General features: G+C 44.6%; 1 protein-coding gene across 1 annotated transcript in view; it reads right to left on the bottom strand.

Annotated features, from left to right (window-relative positions):
* Positions 1 to 7,448: 7,448 nt before the first annotated feature.
* LOC134437255 (protein phosphatase 3 catalytic subunit alpha) overlaps positions 7,449 to 17,876 on the bottom strand; it is a 145,277-nt gene continuing 134,849 nt past the window's right edge. The window contains exon 13 of the mRNA XM_063186752.1: positions 7,449 to 9,660. Within this exon, the coding sequence (XP_063042822.1) occupies positions 9,440 to 9,660 (221 nt within the window). The 3' untranslated portion in view covers positions 7,449 to 9,439. The remainder of the gene's footprint in view (positions 9,661 to 17,876) is intronic.

Below are 17,876 nucleotides of genomic sequence, written 5' to 3'. Positions count from 1 at the left end.
CTCACAAGGTTTGCATGTGAGCTCATCAAAGATGGCGGGCGACACTGCAGCATACGAGTAAGATTAAAGCCAGACATCTATAGGACTACAGATGGGAAAGTAATAGTGGAAGATGAACTTTTACATTTCCTTTCCGTGAAAATGAGAACTTTAAGTCAGGATGAAATTGTCCTGTTAGCTGCCAACAACTTCGACTCCGACTGGATAGAGGCGTCAAAGAAAACGCTATTTGAAATCTGCCCTTCTAATAGACGGAACATTGTACACAAAGGGGCTCAAAAAGACGCGAATAACATCAAGAGTTGTCTCAAAGTCTTAAATGAGTGCGGAGAAAACATCCCGAGATTTGTGTCTCATTATTTGGAGGAGTTGCCACCAGTGAACTTTTCCAATATGGATGTCTGCGGCCTACTTCGGAAACTGGAGCAGGTACACTGTGATGTGTCCGCTATGAAACTTGCCATTGAGCGACAGACTGAAATAAGTGAGTGCTTGCGTGGAACTACGGCGGACGTTACCCGTCTGGTTGGTGCCCTGGAACAGCACTCTGGTAACGGTCACAGCGGTTCTGTTGCGCCGGTAAAGCGTCCAGAGGCTACAAACATTGACCATGTTGCCAACATATCATCTGCTGGAGTTACCGATAGCCTAGCGGTGGGGACTGAAATGCTGGAGGACAGACACAGAGAAGAGCTCCAAAGAGTAAAGCTTCATACAATGGAGAGTTCCACTCCAACACACAGCCCTGGTTTATTAAAGTGGAGCGACGCGGTGAGAAAGGGGAAACGAAAGCGCACTGAGGATTACCAACATGGACCACACATAGGGAAATCCTCACTGAGACAAAAGAAAGCTGGAAAAACGATTGTGGGCACAGGAGCTGCAGGGGGCATTAAAATGATAACAACAAAAAGGGTGAGTGTCTTTGCATCCAGATTCTCACCCGATATAGATGCTGAGGTGCTGCGCTCTCACCTTGCCAGTAAACTCGGACAGGTGGCATGCGAAAGGATTGCCACAGTTAACACCAGATATGCGTCATTTAAAGTATCTGCGGAGTGCAAAGACATTGGCGATATTTATAACCCGGAGCTATGGCCTGAAGGAACATATGTCAGGCGTTTCTATGAACCGCGGAAGAATGGAATAACTGACAATGTCGCTACATCAGCTGCTGGGGCCACGGGTGCGCTCGCCACTGACGCAAGGGGCTAATGGTGTTCCTATGGATATAAACATTCTATCATACAACTGTCGGGGCTTACGTCTGGGCCACAGTGCAGAAAATAAAGCCCGACGCATCATCGTTGACCAACTATTGGAACAATGTCACGTCTTGTGCCTACAGGAAACTTTCCTAACAAAACAAGACTTAAATGGTCTGAACTCTATAAGTGACCGCTTTCATGGGGCCGGGGAGTCCACTACTGACCTCAGCCTGGGTATAAAAAAGGGCAGAATTCCAGGAGGTGTGGCAATTCTGTGGAATAAGAGCCTGGACTCAGCCATTAATGTCATAAGACTCTCTGTGGACTGGTGCATTGCTATACAGGTCACTCACGGTGATAAGAAATTTATTATTTTAAATATTTATCTTCCATATGAATGTCAACATCATGAGGAAGAATATGTTAACAAGCTTGCTTTTATTAGCTCTTACCTGCAAAGTGAGGCTTTTACAAATGTTTTTATTGTTGGAGATATGAATGCGGACATTTCTGACAAAAGGTCAAGCTTTGCTAACCATATAAGTCAGTTCTGTGAAGATAATAATCTTATCCTCTCCAGTAGAGAACTTTTGTCAACTGAAAGTTACACACATATTAGTGAGGCGTGGCACACCACATCTTGGTTAGATCATTGTCTCTCTACAGCTGATGCGCATGCATCCTTAATGAATATGGAAATCTTATATAATGTAGCCACTTCTGATCACATCCCAGTTAAGATGGTTGTCAGACTGGAGTGCATACCTGCAACAGCTAAAAGTGCAAATACAAGGTCTAGTGGTTCTTGTAAACTGGACTGGGCCTCACTGTCATGTGATGATTTGGATTCTTATTGTAACTATTCTGATCAGCTATTGAGCAATGTGTATATCCCCATAGAAGCACTTTCATGTAAAGACTATAATTGTACAAATAACAATCATAAAACTTGCATATCAGCAATGTACACAGACATTATCTCCTGTTTACTTGAAGCTAGTAAGCCTCACCTTAAGGCCGCAAAGAGAGGACAAGTCCGGCCTGGCTGGAATACTTATGTAGCAGAATTTTATGCTGAGGCTCGTGAAGCAACTAAATCCTGGGCAATGGCTGGCAAGCCAAGGCAGGGGCCAATTTTTGGGTATAAGAAGAGTACAAATGCAAAATATAAATATGCAGTCCGCTTCATTAATAGAAATGAAGAATGTATGAGGGCCGACTCTATGGCCAGGAAGCTTGTAAGTAACTCCAATAATGATTTTTGGAAAGAGGTAAAGCACATTAATGGGCACAAACCTTCTTTACCATGCTCAGTAGATGGAGTGTCTGGTGCTGGTAATATTGCAGAGCTATGGCGAATGCATTACAGTAAGCTGTTTAATCTGTCCCAGCCTAATGCCCGTCAGGTAGGTAATGTTGAATCTGTTGAAATTATCAATTCCTATGAAGTTTCCCAAGCGATACAAAATCTATCAGCTAATAAAACCACAGGAATGGATCATATATCTGCTGAACATCTGAAATATGCCAGCTTTAGATTATACATACTCCTTGCCTTGTGCTTCACTGCTCTCATGTCCCATGGATTTCTTCCAGAATCCATGATGACAGTGCAGCTGGTTCCTGTGATTAAGGACAAAGCTGGAAAAGTGGGATCTTCTAATAACTACAGGCCCATTGCTCTAGCTAATATTTTATCTAAAGTAGTTGAGCAAATTATCCTGCAGAGAATTAATAACTTGATTAGCTCTACTGACCACCAATTTGGTTTTAAAGCTAAACATGGCACTGACATGTGCATATACATGTTAAAGGAACTGTTGAACAACTATAAAAGAAAGAATTCTTCAATTTGTATCTGTTTTTTAGATGCCTCCAAGGCTTTTGATCGAATAAATCATGATAAATTATTTAATAAACTTCGTACAGCTGGTGTCCCTAAGTACATAGTCAGAATACTGTCTTACTGGTATGCGCAGCAAACCATGCAGGTAAAATGGGACAACTGCTTGTCTGCTCCCTTTCATATAAGTAATGGGGTAAGACAGGGGAGTATTTTATCACCCATATTATTTAATTTTTATATGAACGACCTGTCTCATAAACTAAGATCATGTAAAACTGGCTGTATGGTGGGCAGTACAGTTATTAACCTATTTATGTATGCCGATGACTGTGTTATTTTTAGCCCTAGCTCAGCTGGTTTACAGCAGCTCCTCAATGAGTGTTCTATGTATGGGGAGCTGCAAGATATAAAATTCAATGAGCTTAAAAGTGTGATCATGATATGCAGGACTCTGGAAGACAAGCACATGACTTTCCCTGAATTCAGACTTTCAGGTAAGGTCCTAAACACCTGTAGGGAAGTGAAATATTTAGGACATGTTATCACTGACCAACTGACAGATGATGAAGATATTTATCGTCAGTGCCGTATGCTGTATGTGCAAGCAAACATATTGGCACGAAAATTTGGTAACTGCTCTGTAAATGTAAAGTTGACCCTCTTCAAGACATTCTGTTCTCCTTTATACACTGCGCATCTATGGTTAAACTATAAAAAAGCCAGCTTCCAGAGATTACAAGTGGCCTATAATGATGCTTTGAGGATACTTCTAAGAAGACCTAGATGGACTAGTGCAAGTGAGTTGTGTGTGAGCCATGGAGTCAATACACTGTCTGCATTATTGAGAAATATAATGTATAGATTCATCTGTAGGCTGAATGACTCTAAAAACCATAATGTTGTGGCAATGATAAACATTTCATACAGTGACACTCGCTGCACATCCCAGTATTGGAAGCACTGGTATAAGTGTTTACTGTAAGAGAGTCAGTATGGTTGTTTTTTTAAAGTTTATTTTTTATATTGTTTGTATGATTTGCTCTTCTATATTTGTTATATGTCTGTATGTAGTCTTGTCCTGTTCTTGTATCTTATCTGTGTTTTTTGCCTGGATGGACCCAGAGTCTGTAATAAAGCAATCAATCAATCAATCACACACACACATACACACACGCACACACACACAACTTCTCTCTCTAGTATTCACACACACACACACACACACACACACTCACACTTACACACACACACACACACACACACACACACACACACACACACACACACACACACACACACACACACACACACACACACACACACACACACACACACACACACAGAAGAAGTGACGCAACAGCGCTGATTCATCGTCATGCACATTTTATTGAACAGTAATATAAAATACTTTCATAGTTGCAAGTGCATGCTTCATCTGTCGACATGTTCAAAGTGTGTGTGTGTGTGTGTGTGTTGTCTGTGTGTGTGTGTGTGTGTGTGTAAGGCTGCCGACATGTTCAAAGTTCAATTACAAAAGCAAGGCTTCATGTTGTGTAGTGAAGGGTGGTGTGTGTGTGTGTGTGTGTGTGTGTGTGTGTGTGTGTGTGTGTGTGTGTGTGTGTGTGTGGGTGTGTGTGTGTGTCTGTGTGTGTGTGTGTCTGTGTGTGTGTAAGGTGTTTTGTCGTGTAGCGGAGGTGTGTGTGTGTTTGTGTGTGTGTGTGTGTGTGTGCAAGGTTTCATGTCATGTAGTGAATTACTTGGGCACTTTTGCTTGTTTAAAAAAGGCTGAATGAAATTCTTTATCCTCTTCAAATCCGTAAACTACAACTCTGCCCAAAACAAAGCAAAGTTACCAATAATAGTAATAATAATAATAATAATAATAATAATAATAATAATAATAATAGTAATAATAATAATAATAATCGTTTCTGTGACTTTGTGTGGCACATTTTTACAAAAATAGAACAACAGAAAATGTGTAAAATTGTGTATGTGTGTGTACAGGTGTGTGTGTGTGCGTCTGTGTGTGTGTGTGTGTGTGTGTGTGTCTGTGTGTGTGTGTGTGTGTGTGTGTGTGTGCGCGCGTGTGTATATGTGTGTGTGTGTGCGTGCGTGCGTGTGTGCATATATGTGTGTGTGTGTGTGTGTGTGTGTGTGTGTGTGTGTGTGTGTGTGTGTGTGTGTGTGTATGTGTATATATGTGTGTGTGTGTGTGTGTGTGTGTGCGTGTGTGTGTGTGTGTGACATAAACAGACATCTGTCATGCAGGTTCGACATGTAGGACCACGATGCTGTCGGCTCACATGGCAACAGGCTCTATACGCATGCTAAAGTGTGTGTGTGTGTGTGTGTGTGTGTGTGTGTGTGTGTGTGTGTGTGTGTGTGTGTGTGTAAGTATTATCAGTTCAAGTGTGTGTGTGTGTGTGTGTGCTAGCGTGTGTGTGTGTGTGTGTGTGTGTGTGTGTGTGTGTGTGTGTGTGTGTGTGTGTGTGTGTGTGTGTGTGTGTGTGTGTGTGTGTGTGTAAGTATTATGCCGTGTTTTGTGTTGTCTGTGTGCACGTACAAGTGTTTACATCATCGTTGTCATGGTTTCGCATTCCACTCACATCACATAGTATATGACCCCCCCCCCAAAAAAAATCACCCCAAAAAACCCCCCTGTTACAAAAGGATTCAAGGCATGAAGTTCAACCCCCCCCACTCTCCCAAGCCCCCCCATCCCCTCCCAAATAAAAAGATAGCGGGACACCCTTTCTAACACACACACACACGCACACACACACACACACACACACACACACACACACACACACACACACACACACACACACACACACACACACACACACACACACACACACACACACACACACACACACACACACACACACACACACACACACACACATATTCAAATATGGTGATGCAGCAGGGGGAGGCTGTTCCAGTATATTTCCACAAAGCGCACAAACAAACATCCAAACAAACAAACAAACAAACAAACAAACAGGCCAGAAGCCATTCAGCATTGAGTAGAATTCAGCTCCTCATATCAAACAAATCAACCAATCAGCATTGAGTTGTCCTCAACTCATCAACCAATAGGGTTTGAGAGCAGAGTTCAGAGTTCCGTGTCTCTGGTTAAATATGATCATTCTTTCCTCTTTTCTTTTTAAAACTCTTTATAAAACATGCATAGGCTGATCATAACAGGTACTCAACGTTTCTTTCTCTCTTTTTTGTACAGAATATAGTTGCTTTATATATATTTTTTGTTCGCAATACTTAAAAAGAAAAACAAAAAAAACCTCAACACTCAAAGTCAAGATCAAACCTATACTCACTCCCCAGTGAACCCCACCCCTCCAAACTCCCCTCAAAAAACATAAACAACAACAGAAAAAAAACAACAAAAGAACAAAAAAACCACACATAAAACAGATCGATAAGCAAAATGATCAATAAATGTTTAAATGTAAATTCCAGTTATTAAAGTCCAAGAAAATAGGGTTTTGGTGTAACCATGTTGAAAAGCAAAGTGTAATGGCCACGGTACAGAGCCCTGGAGCACCACAGTGGATCATGCAGTGTTAATTCAACACTTATAAAGGACAGTATATAATATGTTCAACACTCTAGAAGGCAAGGGACCTAATACAACACTTATAAAGGAGAATACCGTATATGAAGAGCTCTTTTCCAAAATGAGATATATCCATTATATATATATATATATATATACAGTATATATAATGAGATATTATGAGATATATCCATTTTATAGAATGTTGGGAAATTGGCATTTTTGTATTGGGCATTCCATTGAATTGCATTACAAAATGCATTTTATAGAGGTTTAAAAAGCATATTCTCAAAACATTTGAATGGCAAGAATTCACACATAGATGATAGGACTACTTATCAGTCAATTCCAATATTAAAATGCAAAAAGTCAAAAATGGTGGATGTAGCGTTTTGGAAAAGAGCTCTTCATATAGTATGTTCGACACTCTAGAAGGCAAGGGGCCTAATACAAAGCTGATTCAGGAGTAAAGCAGGTTAAAGGGTTATGCCACTATTTTGGGGCTTAATGCAGTTAAAATCGTTGGCTGGGGTTTATAAAGGTGGCAAAGTGTCTTATTTTTCATGTAAGCCGTTGTCTTGCTTTAAGACAAGTTAAAAGAGGGAATATGTCGCTAAGTTACTGAAAGTCAATGCATCCATGTAGCATTGTAGCATGCTACACGGATGCATTCACTTTCACTAGCTTAGCGACATATTCCGTCTTTTAACTTGTCTTAAAAAGCAAGACAACACTTAACATGAAAAATAAGACACTTTACCACCTTTATAAACCCCAGCCAACGATTTTAACTGCATTAATCCCCAAAATAGTGGCATACCCCTCTAAGTGAAGAGGTAAATAATTTAATACAACATAAAATTTGCACCGCCAGAATCAGGGAAGAGCTGGAAGTACAGGAGAAATGTAAAACCCAATCATTTAGCTCAAATGAGCTTATTTCCAATAAAACGTTTAATTTCACTGTCTTGTCAAATGTAAATAGGACACAGATTCTTTTAGTACAGCAATTAACATTCAACCCCTTCCAGAGTTGAAATAACCTGTCTTATGGTGTCGAATTAACACTGCAGAACACTGTGATAGTTTCACCCTGAGGTAAAATCACACTGTACACTATCTCTCCTCTCCTCTCCTCTACTGTATTCCCTTTTCCTCTCCTCCTCTTCTCTCACGCCATTCTCCACTCCTCTCCTCTCCTATATTCCCTTTTCCACTCCTCCTCTCCTCCTCTTCTCTCACGCCATTCTCCACTCCTCTCCTCTCCTTTATTCCCTTTTCCACTCCTCCTCTCCTCCTCTTCTCTCACGCCATTCTCCTCTACCCCCTGTGTGTGTGTGTGTGTGTGTGTGTGTGTGTGTGTGTGTGTGTGTTTTTTTGGCATTTTCACAATGTTGCAACATTCTCTTAAGACTGCCTAATGTATTTATTTATTTATTTACGTATTCATCTCAAAGCTATAAGAGTAGCAAAACAAAAGCAAAAATGAAAACACCAGTCATCAATAAATAGGCCTCATTCAGTTTGTACACCCTTTTTATATCTTTAAAAACTTTTTTTTTTCTCGTTTTGTCCATTTTTTTATTTGTTTAGTGCTGGATTTTTGTAAACGAACAATAAAGTTAGTAAGAAGTTATAGAGGAAAAGTGTGTGTGTATGTGTGTTTATGTGTGTGTGTGTGTGTGAGTCTGTGTGTGTGTGTATGTATTTACTGTATGTATGATTTCCAGTATCTGCAAAAAGGCTCAGGGCTGTAGCTTGGCACGGTGTGTGTGTGTGTGTGTGTGTGTGTGTGTGTGTGTGTGTGTGTGTGTGTGTGTGTGTGTGTGTGTGTGTTTGTCTGCGAGAAGGCTCAGCGTTGCTGCATGGTGGCACGGTGTGTGTGAACCTTCACCCCCGACACCCAAAATTTGGGTCCATGTGAGGTTCCGGATCACTGGTGGGTTTGGGCTGGCTGGAACCGGAACTCAGAACACAGAAGAGGTTCCGGATCACTGGTGGGTTTTGGGTTTGGGTGGAACCAGAATCGGAACCGGAACTCAGAACACAGAAGATGTTCCAAGCGGAGCTCCGCAATGGGCCCTGCGTCATGCACGAAAAGAAACCATCCCTCTGTCCTCCTCTCCCCTCCTCTTCTCTTCTCCTCTCCTATTCCCTCTCCTCCTCTCCTCTCCTCTTCTCCTCTCCTATTCCCTCTCTCCTCCTCTCCTCTCCTCTCCTCTTCCCTTTCCTCAGCCCTCCACTCTTCCCAGGTGTTATCAAAGAGAGCTTTGAACCATGACATTTTAAAAATTATTCTACAAGCACTATGGATTAAAAAAAAAAATGTATTCTCCTTTTTTTGTATTTGATGTTTTTTCAAAGGCAATATCCCGAGAGGACTTGATACATCCCAGCCCCTCCTGCATTACATTTTTTGTTTGCCATTTCCATTTCTTGTTTTTCTTTATGTAAATGTTTTATTTAATGCTGTTACCACACCATGTAGCAATGCATCGCCTCTCCTCTCCTCTCCTCTCCTCTCCTCTCCTCTCCTCTCCTCTCCTCCATTTAGTACCAACCCTACCCCCTCCTCCTTCAAAATAAACAACAACAGAGGGTGTGACGAGTGGGTTGCAAAAGCCTTCATCCCTCTACCCTGCCACTCTGTTGCAAAACGCCACTCTCTTCTCTTCTCCTCTCTCCCGCCATCTCATCTATCCCTTCTCTCTTCTTCTCCTCTCCTCTAATCTCCTGCTCCTCATCTCTCCTGCTCCTGCCTCCAGGGCGCCCCCTGGTGGTGGTGGGGTGTCCTCTACTCTACTGGATGTTGCTGCTGCTGCCCTCTGTGCCGTTGCTCTCGGTGGGCGTGGTGGGCGTGGTGGGCGTGGTGGGCGAGGACAGGGCCTTGTTGAGGGAGTTCAGGCTGGCGTCCGACGGCAGGGCGTCGCGGCGCGGCGGCATGCGCTCGTTGATGCGGTCCAGACCCTTGGCCTCCTCGAACGAGGAGATCTTATGCTGCGGGGAGAAGCCCTTGATGGCTAGAGGGGGACGGAGAGAGGGATGGAGAGAGAGAGGGATGGAGGGAGAGGGGGACGGAGAGAGGGATGGAGAGAGGGAGAGAGAGAGGGAGGTGAAGAAGGAAACGGAGAGAGGGATGGAGGGAGGGATGGAGGGAGAGGGGGACGGAGAGAGGGATGGAGGGAGAGGGGGACGTAGAGAGGGATGGAGGGAGAGAGGGATGGAGGGAGAGAGGGATGGAGGTAAAGAAGGAAACAGAGAGAGGGATGGAGAGAGGGATGGAGAGAGGGAGGTAAAGAAGGAAACAGAGAGAGGGATGGAGAGAGGGATGGAGAGAGGGATGGAGGGAGAGAGGGATGGAGGTAAAGAAGGAAACAGAGAGAGGGATGGAGGTAAAGAGGGAAACAGAAAAATTGGGATAGAGAGATGCAGAGATGGAGGTAGAGAGAAATGGGGGGAGGTAAAGAGGGAAACAGAGAGATTGGGATAGAGAGATGCAGAGATGGAGGTAGAGAGAGATGGAGGGAGGGAGGGAGGGAGAGATGGAGGAAGGGAGAGATGGAGGAAGGGAGAGAGATGGAGGGAGGGAGAGATGGATGGAAGGAAGGAAAGAGAGATGGAGGGAGGGAGAGAGATTTTTTTTTAGGAGATTTTAGGAGGGAGTGAGATGTAGAGGTGGAGAGACAGCGATGGAGGGAGATAAAGAAAAAAGAAAGAGAGCAGAGAGAGAGAGAGAGAGAAGAGAGAACAAGAGGGATTATTAGAATGGATTGTACATGTAGATGAGCCATATTTTGGCAATATTTGTCATTTTATATGGGAGAGAAAAGAGCCTCTGCTACAGGAAAGGGTGTCTGAAGGTCTCATTCTCCTTGTAAATGAAGGATGAATCACCGCACACTGGTATCTTTGTTGGTAGTTTATTTGGTGGACAACGCATTTCGCTATTGCTTCATCAGGTTCACTCTCTGAGCAAAGATACCAGTGTGTGGTGATTCATCCTTCATTTACTTGGATTACTCTTACTGCACATCACCAGCACCTGGACAGTGGTTGTGCACAGGGACGTTACTGTGAGTGCGTCTTAATATGCGACCTTGCCTCCTCCACTTGCCTCCTCCACTTGCTTCTCGTCATGATGACATCACTGACAACAGCATTATTTTTCAATATCTTGCAAAAGTTCAATTGTAGAGTCTTTTTTTCTTTTGCAATTGGCATGGTGAATGAAAAACAGTCCCTCAAAAGTTGTTGTGGCTAGGCTGACAGCTGGGAAACTTTATCGTTTTCTCCACGGAGGAGGGGCGAGGAGGCGGGACGAGGAGACAAGCGCAAGTGGAGGAGGCAAGGTCGCATATTAAGACGCACTCGTTGAGTCTCATTCTCCTTCTTCACACTTCTCTTATCCTGAGATGCCGTTTGTATGAGTACGATTGCAAGTAAAAAAATGACAAAACATTTTATTGGAAGTGTCTTTCGTTTACCCCTCAACCACGCCATATGGGTCTCAAAACGCAAAAAATCTGAAGACTCCTTCCATAGTGTGGAGTTCTCAAGACAACCCGGGTTGCGTCTCCCTCTAAACAGCACAAAGGCCCTCGCAAAAACATGCTCCCGTCACATACACCTTTATATTTCACTTTTTCATATTTTTGCGTTTTCAGACCCTGATCGCGCAGTTGCCATTTAAATGAAAGACACTTGCACCAAAATATTTTGCCATTTTCCCGCGCAATCATCCTCGTATAAAAGGCAATCAGCAAATTGCAGATGAGACGCCACTTTTGCATCTTCTACCTTTGATTGTCACCATATAAACGGTAGCCTGAAACATTCAATACTCTGGTCCCACTTCTAAAACACCAAAGCACACATAGGACCAAAAGACCATTAGACACGGACAATAGCCACAGAAAGGCACCGACCGACACGGCACAGGAAGTGGAACTACATGACCACAGGAAGTGGACTACACATCCCCAGACGGCAGGGGGTGCATCCCAATATGTGACCTTGCCTCCTCCACTTGTGCTTGTCTCCTCGTCCCGCCTCCTGGCCCCTCCTCCGTGGAGAAAACGATAAAGTTTCCCAGCTGTCAGCCTCGCCACAACAACTTTTGAGGGACTGTTTTTCATTCATCGTCCCAATTGCAAATGAGAAAAAGACTTTACAATTGAGCTTTTGCAAGATATTGAAATATAATGCTGTTGTCAGTGATGTCATCATGACGAGAAGCAAGTGGAGGAGGCAAGTGGAGGAGGCAAGGTCACATATTGGGATGCACACAGGGAGGGGGGAGTGGGGACGGTTGGGACATTGAGGAAATGGTTTGGGGATGTACACACCTCTTACAAAGCCCCAACTAGTCAATTTCTGACTACCTTTGACCAGACTGTAATTTTTGACATCTGGAGTATACCTTCCACTTCACATGTTGACTATATGGCTTAACCCTAAACCGTTACCTAAACCTGACCTCAATGAAGTTATGGTGCCACAAGAGGGGGCCTTTGAGGAGGAAGTCACATTTTGATTCCAAGGGCATACCTCAGACATCAATAATTGCAGTCTGGTCAAAGGTAGTCCGAAATTGACTAGATGGGGTGAGACATTTTTGCCAAAGTAGAGGAGATGACTCAGGTGTGAGTTGGGGGGATTTGGAACCAAGGGGTCTTCACTGGTTTTAGCGAGGGGCTGATTATTATCTTTGACTCAGTGTTGAGTTGAAGCCACAAACTCTGGGTTTTTCCCGATCAAGTCTTGTATACGCCATACGCTGATACTCTGACCTCTGTACTTGGCACAGGAGTTAGAATCCCAGGAATTTAGAATTAGAATCCCAGGAATCTAGAATTAGAAACCCAGGAATCTAGAATTAGAATCCCAGGAATTTAGAGTTAGATTCCCAGGAATTTACAATTAGAATCCCAGGAATCTAGGATTAGAATCCCAGGCATCTAGAGTTAGAATTCCAGAATGTACGATCCCAGAAATCTAGTTTCGAGTTACTATCACAGAAATCAAGAGTTAGAATCCCAGCAATGTAGAGTTACGATCCCAGGAATCTAGAGTCAGATTTACCGGCCCTGTGTTCCGTAGTTGGAATCCAGATATCAGGGCACCAGATTAAGAAGGAAAGACCCCCTGGTTCCTCATCAACCCTCACACATTCTGCTCTGTCTCCTTTACTTCATGAAAACAATATTCACTACATGAATAGCAACAAAAAAGGGATTTGCAACTAGCTATCAATAGTCAACTGACGAGGCGATTGAAGACTACCCCCCCCTCCCAAAAAAAAAGATGGAGAGAAAAAAAACCCAGAAACAATAGAAAAGAGCTGTAACTGAAGATACATGTGGCTGAAAGCTAAGGGCATGAAACCAAAACACAACCAAACAAACAAAAACAAAAAAAACCAAACAAAGCAACCCCCCCGCCACACACACACACACACACACACACACACACACACACACACACACACACACACACACACACACACACACACACACACACACACACACACACACACACACACACACGTACAAGAGCTCACAGACAACATGTGAACGTAGATACACCTGATGCTGACCACTTGTTACACCTGATCTGAACATGCAGCTAAACAAGGAGTGGAGAGTTTCATATTTACTGATTTTTTGTTGGTCTTTTTCGACTTTATTTGATAGGACAGTGCGAGAGGTGGACAGGAAGCGAATTGGGAGAGAAACGGGGGTGGGGGCGGGCAGCAAAGGACCTGGGCCGCGGACAGTTTACTCAAGCAATTATGTGCCATGTTACTGACTGACTTACGGTTGACCAGAAGGCTATATGGAAGGCAGGCATTGAATGCATGGAGGTATTATAAGGTGCCAAACCACAGACCTGTAAAGTCTGTGTGCCCAACACTAAACTCGAGCACCCACTAATCATCATGAGCGAAGTGGATGTCGGAAATGCACAAATTTGTGAAAATGGAGACGAGGAAGTGACTTGCTAATCGGCGAAGCTAACCAGCCAAATCCTGACCCCCTTGGTTAGAATAATGGAAAAAAAACCCACAATGTTCTAATACAGTACATGGGTTACAAAGACACTTCCTGGCTACTGATTACAAGTCACTGATTATGTTCCTCCAATTGTCTGGCAGGCATTTGAGGGCGGGACAGAAATGAGTAACTGTAATTGGTTGGTGGGTGGTGGTAGCTGCTTTTTAATTGGTTGAGCTGCAGCATAGCACAGGTCAAACAGAGTCCATTAGCAATTAATGAGCTAGCACACAGCAGGGGAGGAAAGACACACACACACGCACATACACCACACAAAAGCAGCATCACAGGAGAACAACACGCAGAGGAAAACAACAACAAAACAATTAACAAAAGAGACAAAATAAAGCAAACAATCTAGGAGAACGAACTCTCCAGGGATGAAGGCACAGTTTTTGAACTTGAGAAGGAATCACACCAACCACCCACCCCCCCTTCTCCCACACATACACTCACAAATGAGAAGTAAACAGCAGCTAGAGCGCTAGCACTAGTTAGCACTGCCGTCTGTTTACAACAGTTGAGATTGTTCTTGCTGTTTCTGTCAGGTCGATCAGACTGTAAAATGACTTTGGTGAACCACAAGGCTGCTTTGAGTTATGTGTTTTAAGATTGAGACACCATGGTGCACTAAGACCTTTATTTTGAACAACAGGAAAACTCAACTGGAACATATGGCTGTTTTTTTAGAGGGGAACATATCTCTTCATATAGCCTAAAGAGTCAAAGAGTCTGTAAACCAGTATTTGGGTTGCAAGAAGATAGTTAAACTGCTTCAAATACTTTCAACTGAATGGAATGGAATGCTGGTGTTCATTCTATTATACAGTTATTGGCAAAAGAAGGACGGAACACCTAATTTGTTCTAGAATGCTCTACAATCATTGGTACAGAAGGACAGAACAATTAGTCGGTTCTAGAAGGTTGTAAAGTCATTGGTACAGAGGGACGAAACAATCATTCGGTTCTAGAACACAGTGCAGTATTGCGCTCTCTTTTTTTGTTCTAGAAGTTTCTCACTCATCTGTAGTCATCTCATCTCAACTTCCATTTTGGATTTTTAAGGCATGTCCATATCTCACATAATAGAGGGGTAAATCTAATAGAGATGTTCAATGCAGCGTAAAACAAAGGTGAAACCAAAAATTGGTCTTGTTAAGAAATATGCTCCCCTTTAAAGCATCAACATAACATTATGTCTCTTATGGTGTTTATTTGAATGGCATCTTCAATGTCTTTTGGGGTGTTGCTTCTTAGATTGTTTTTTTTCTTTTCATTGAAGAGTTAACCTTCTTACCAGAAGATAACAGCACCCAACCCAAAACACTCGACCCAATGAAGATACTACACACTACAGAAGGGGAGTACAACAGGAGAAAAAGGAAGGGAAACGGTAAAAAAAATATAAAGAACATAAAAGGAAAGAGAAAGAGAGGGATGAAGGGAGGTGAAGATCTTGTCAACTGCGGAGGAGAGGAGAGGAGGAGAAGAGGAGGAGGCCACACATTTACCTTTCTCATTCTCAATGGCCTCCATAGTAGCTGGGATGAGGAGAGGAGGAGAGAAAGAAGAGGAGAGGAGGAGGGGAGGAGAAGAGAAAGAAGAGGGGAGGAGAAGAAGAGTGGATGAGGAGGGTGGATGGAGGAGAAGAGGGGGAAAGGAGGAGGAGAGAAAAGTAGAAGGAGATATGAGGAGGGAGAAAAGAGAGGAGGAGAATAGGGGATGGTGAGGAGGAGCGGAGGTGGAAAGGATGAGGAGGGGAGAGGAAAAGGAGAGGAGAGGAAAAGGAGAGGAGAGGAAGAGAAGGGGCGGTAAGAAGGTGGTGAGAACAGAAGAAGGAGGAAACAGGAAGACACGACGGAAGGGAGAAGGAAATGGAGAGGAGAGGAGAGGAGAGGAGAGGAGAGGAGAGGAGAGGAGAGGAGAACCCGAGAGGAGAGGAGAGGAGAGGAGAGGAGAACCCGAGAGGAGAGGAGAGGAGAGGAGAGGAGAGGAGAGGAGAGGAGAGGAGAAGAGTTGAGAGGAGAGGAGAGGAGAGGAGAGGAGAAGAGAGAGGAGAAAAGAGGAGAGGAGAGGAGAGGAGAAGAGAGGAGAGGAGAGGAGAGGAGAGGAGAAGAGAGGAGAGGAGAGGAATGAAGGGAGGATAGGGGAGGAGGGAAGATGAGGAGAGAAGAGAAAGAGAGGAGGGGAGGAGGAGAAGAGTGGAGGAGGAGGGGAGGGAGGAAAGGAGGAGAGGAGGGAGGAAAGGAGGAGGAGAGAAAAGGAGAAGGACATATGAGGAGAAAATGAAGGAGGAGAACAGGGGAGGAGGAAAGGTGGAGAGAGGAGAACAGGGGATGATGAGGAGGAGAGGAGGTGGAGAGGATGAGGGGAGAGGAAAAGGAGAGGAGAACCCGAGAGGAGAGGAGAGGAGAGGGGAGGAGAGGAGAGGAGAGGAGAGGAGAACCCGAGAGGAGAGGAGAGGAGAACCCGAGTGAGAGGAGGGGAGAGGAGAGGAGAGGAGAGGAGAGGAGAGGAGAATCAGAGATGTGAGGAGAGGAGAGAGAGAAGCGGAGATGTGGTGAGATGAGAGGAGAGGAGAGGAGAGGAGAGGAGAGGAGAGGTGAGGGGAGAGGAGAGGAGAGAAGAGAGGAGAAGAGAAGAGAAGAGAAGAGAAGAGAAGCGAGGAGTGGAGTGGAGAGGAGAGAAGGGTAAGAGAGGAGAGGAGGATAAGAGAGGAGAGGAGAGGAGAGGAGGAAGAGAGGAGAGGAGAAGAGAATCCGAGAGGAGAAAGCGGGATGAGAAGGGGAGGAGAGGAGAGGAGAACCCGAGTGAGAGGAGAGGAGAAAGCAGGATGAGAGGAATGGAGAGGAGAGGAGAGGAGAGGAGAGGAGAGGAGAGGAGAGGAGAGGAGAGGAGAGGAGAGGAGACGAGAGGAGAGAGGAAGTGAAGACGAGAGGAGAGGAGAGGAGAGGAGAGGAGAGGAGAGGAGAGGAGAGGAGAGGAGAGGGGAGGGAGAGGAGAGGAGAGGAGAGGAGAAAGGAGGAAGAGAGAGAGGGGGGGGGGCAGGAAGGGAGGGCAGGGTGAAAAGAGGAGGGGAGAGGGCACCAGGGTAAGAGAAGGAGAGAGGGGGGCACCAGGAAAAGGGTTTGGGGAGGGGGGAGAAGATAGGGAGCATTAGGAAGAGAGGAGGAGAGGGGGGAGGGGTGGGGGGGCAGCAGGAAAAAGGTTTGGGGAGGGGGGGGAGAAGGGAGAGGGCACCAGGGTAAGAGAAGGAGAGAGGGGAAGGGGTGGGGGCACCAGGAAAAGGGTTTGGGGAGGGGGGAGAAGAGAGGGGGCATCTGGAAAAGAGGAGGAGAGGGGGGTGGTGTGGGGGGCACCAGGAAAAGAGAAAGTGTGGGGGGCATCAGGAAAAGAGGAGGAGAGAGGGGAAGGTGTGGGGGGCATAAGGAAAAGAAGAGGAGAGGGAGGAGGTGTGGGGGGCACCAGGAAAAGGGTTTGGGGAGGGGGGAGACGAGAGAGGGCATCGGGAAAAGGGGGGTGGGTGTGGGAGGGTGGGGGGGGGGTTCAGAGTGAATGGAAGAGAGGAGCAAAGGTGTCATCACTGTGTAGTCTTGGAAACACTGACACAAACAGGAAGTCAGCAAAGGTGACCGAACAGAAGAGGAGAAAACAGAGAGAAAGAGAGAGAGAGAGAGACAGAAGGTTTGAAGCCAGTGCTGGAGAGTTCGTGATACTGACACCAAGGTATTTGTGTGTTCCGAGACATGAAACAGGTTTTTAACATTCTTACAAAAAATCCAAAGGCTATGTGTTTCACACTTAGTAAAACTCATAGCCTACACAAACCTGAATTACACCAGTCATCTAATTTAACCAAGCTGAAATAATTGAGGATTGCCCTTCTCTGAATGGTCCAAACAAGAGAGTCACCTAATGAATGGAAAACGTGCAAATTTACAGTAGTGTCTTATGAACGTATGAACTAACTGAAATGATCTACTACCTCATGTTAGCATTAGATGTTAGCATAGTCTCTAAAGATGTTAGCATTAGCCTATAAGAGGTATTTCCCTTTCACCATTGGCTATCTATCGAAGTGTTCTAGCCTTGCCCATTTTTCACGGATTTCACTGAGGAGTATCCAATCACTAGTTCTAAGTGTCATTACCCAATGGGCCCTTCTCAAAACCTAGGACAGTGTC

The sequence above is a fragment of the Engraulis encrasicolus genome, chromosome 21, assembly GCF_034702125.1.
Source record: "Engraulis encrasicolus isolate BLACKSEA-1 chromosome 21, IST_EnEncr_1.0, whole genome shotgun sequence".
NCBI lineage: Eukaryota > Metazoa > Chordata > Actinopteri > Clupeiformes > Engraulidae > Engraulis > Engraulis encrasicolus.
Note: the sequence above shows the minus strand (reverse complement) of the source record. Positions and strands in the feature narration are given on the sequence as shown.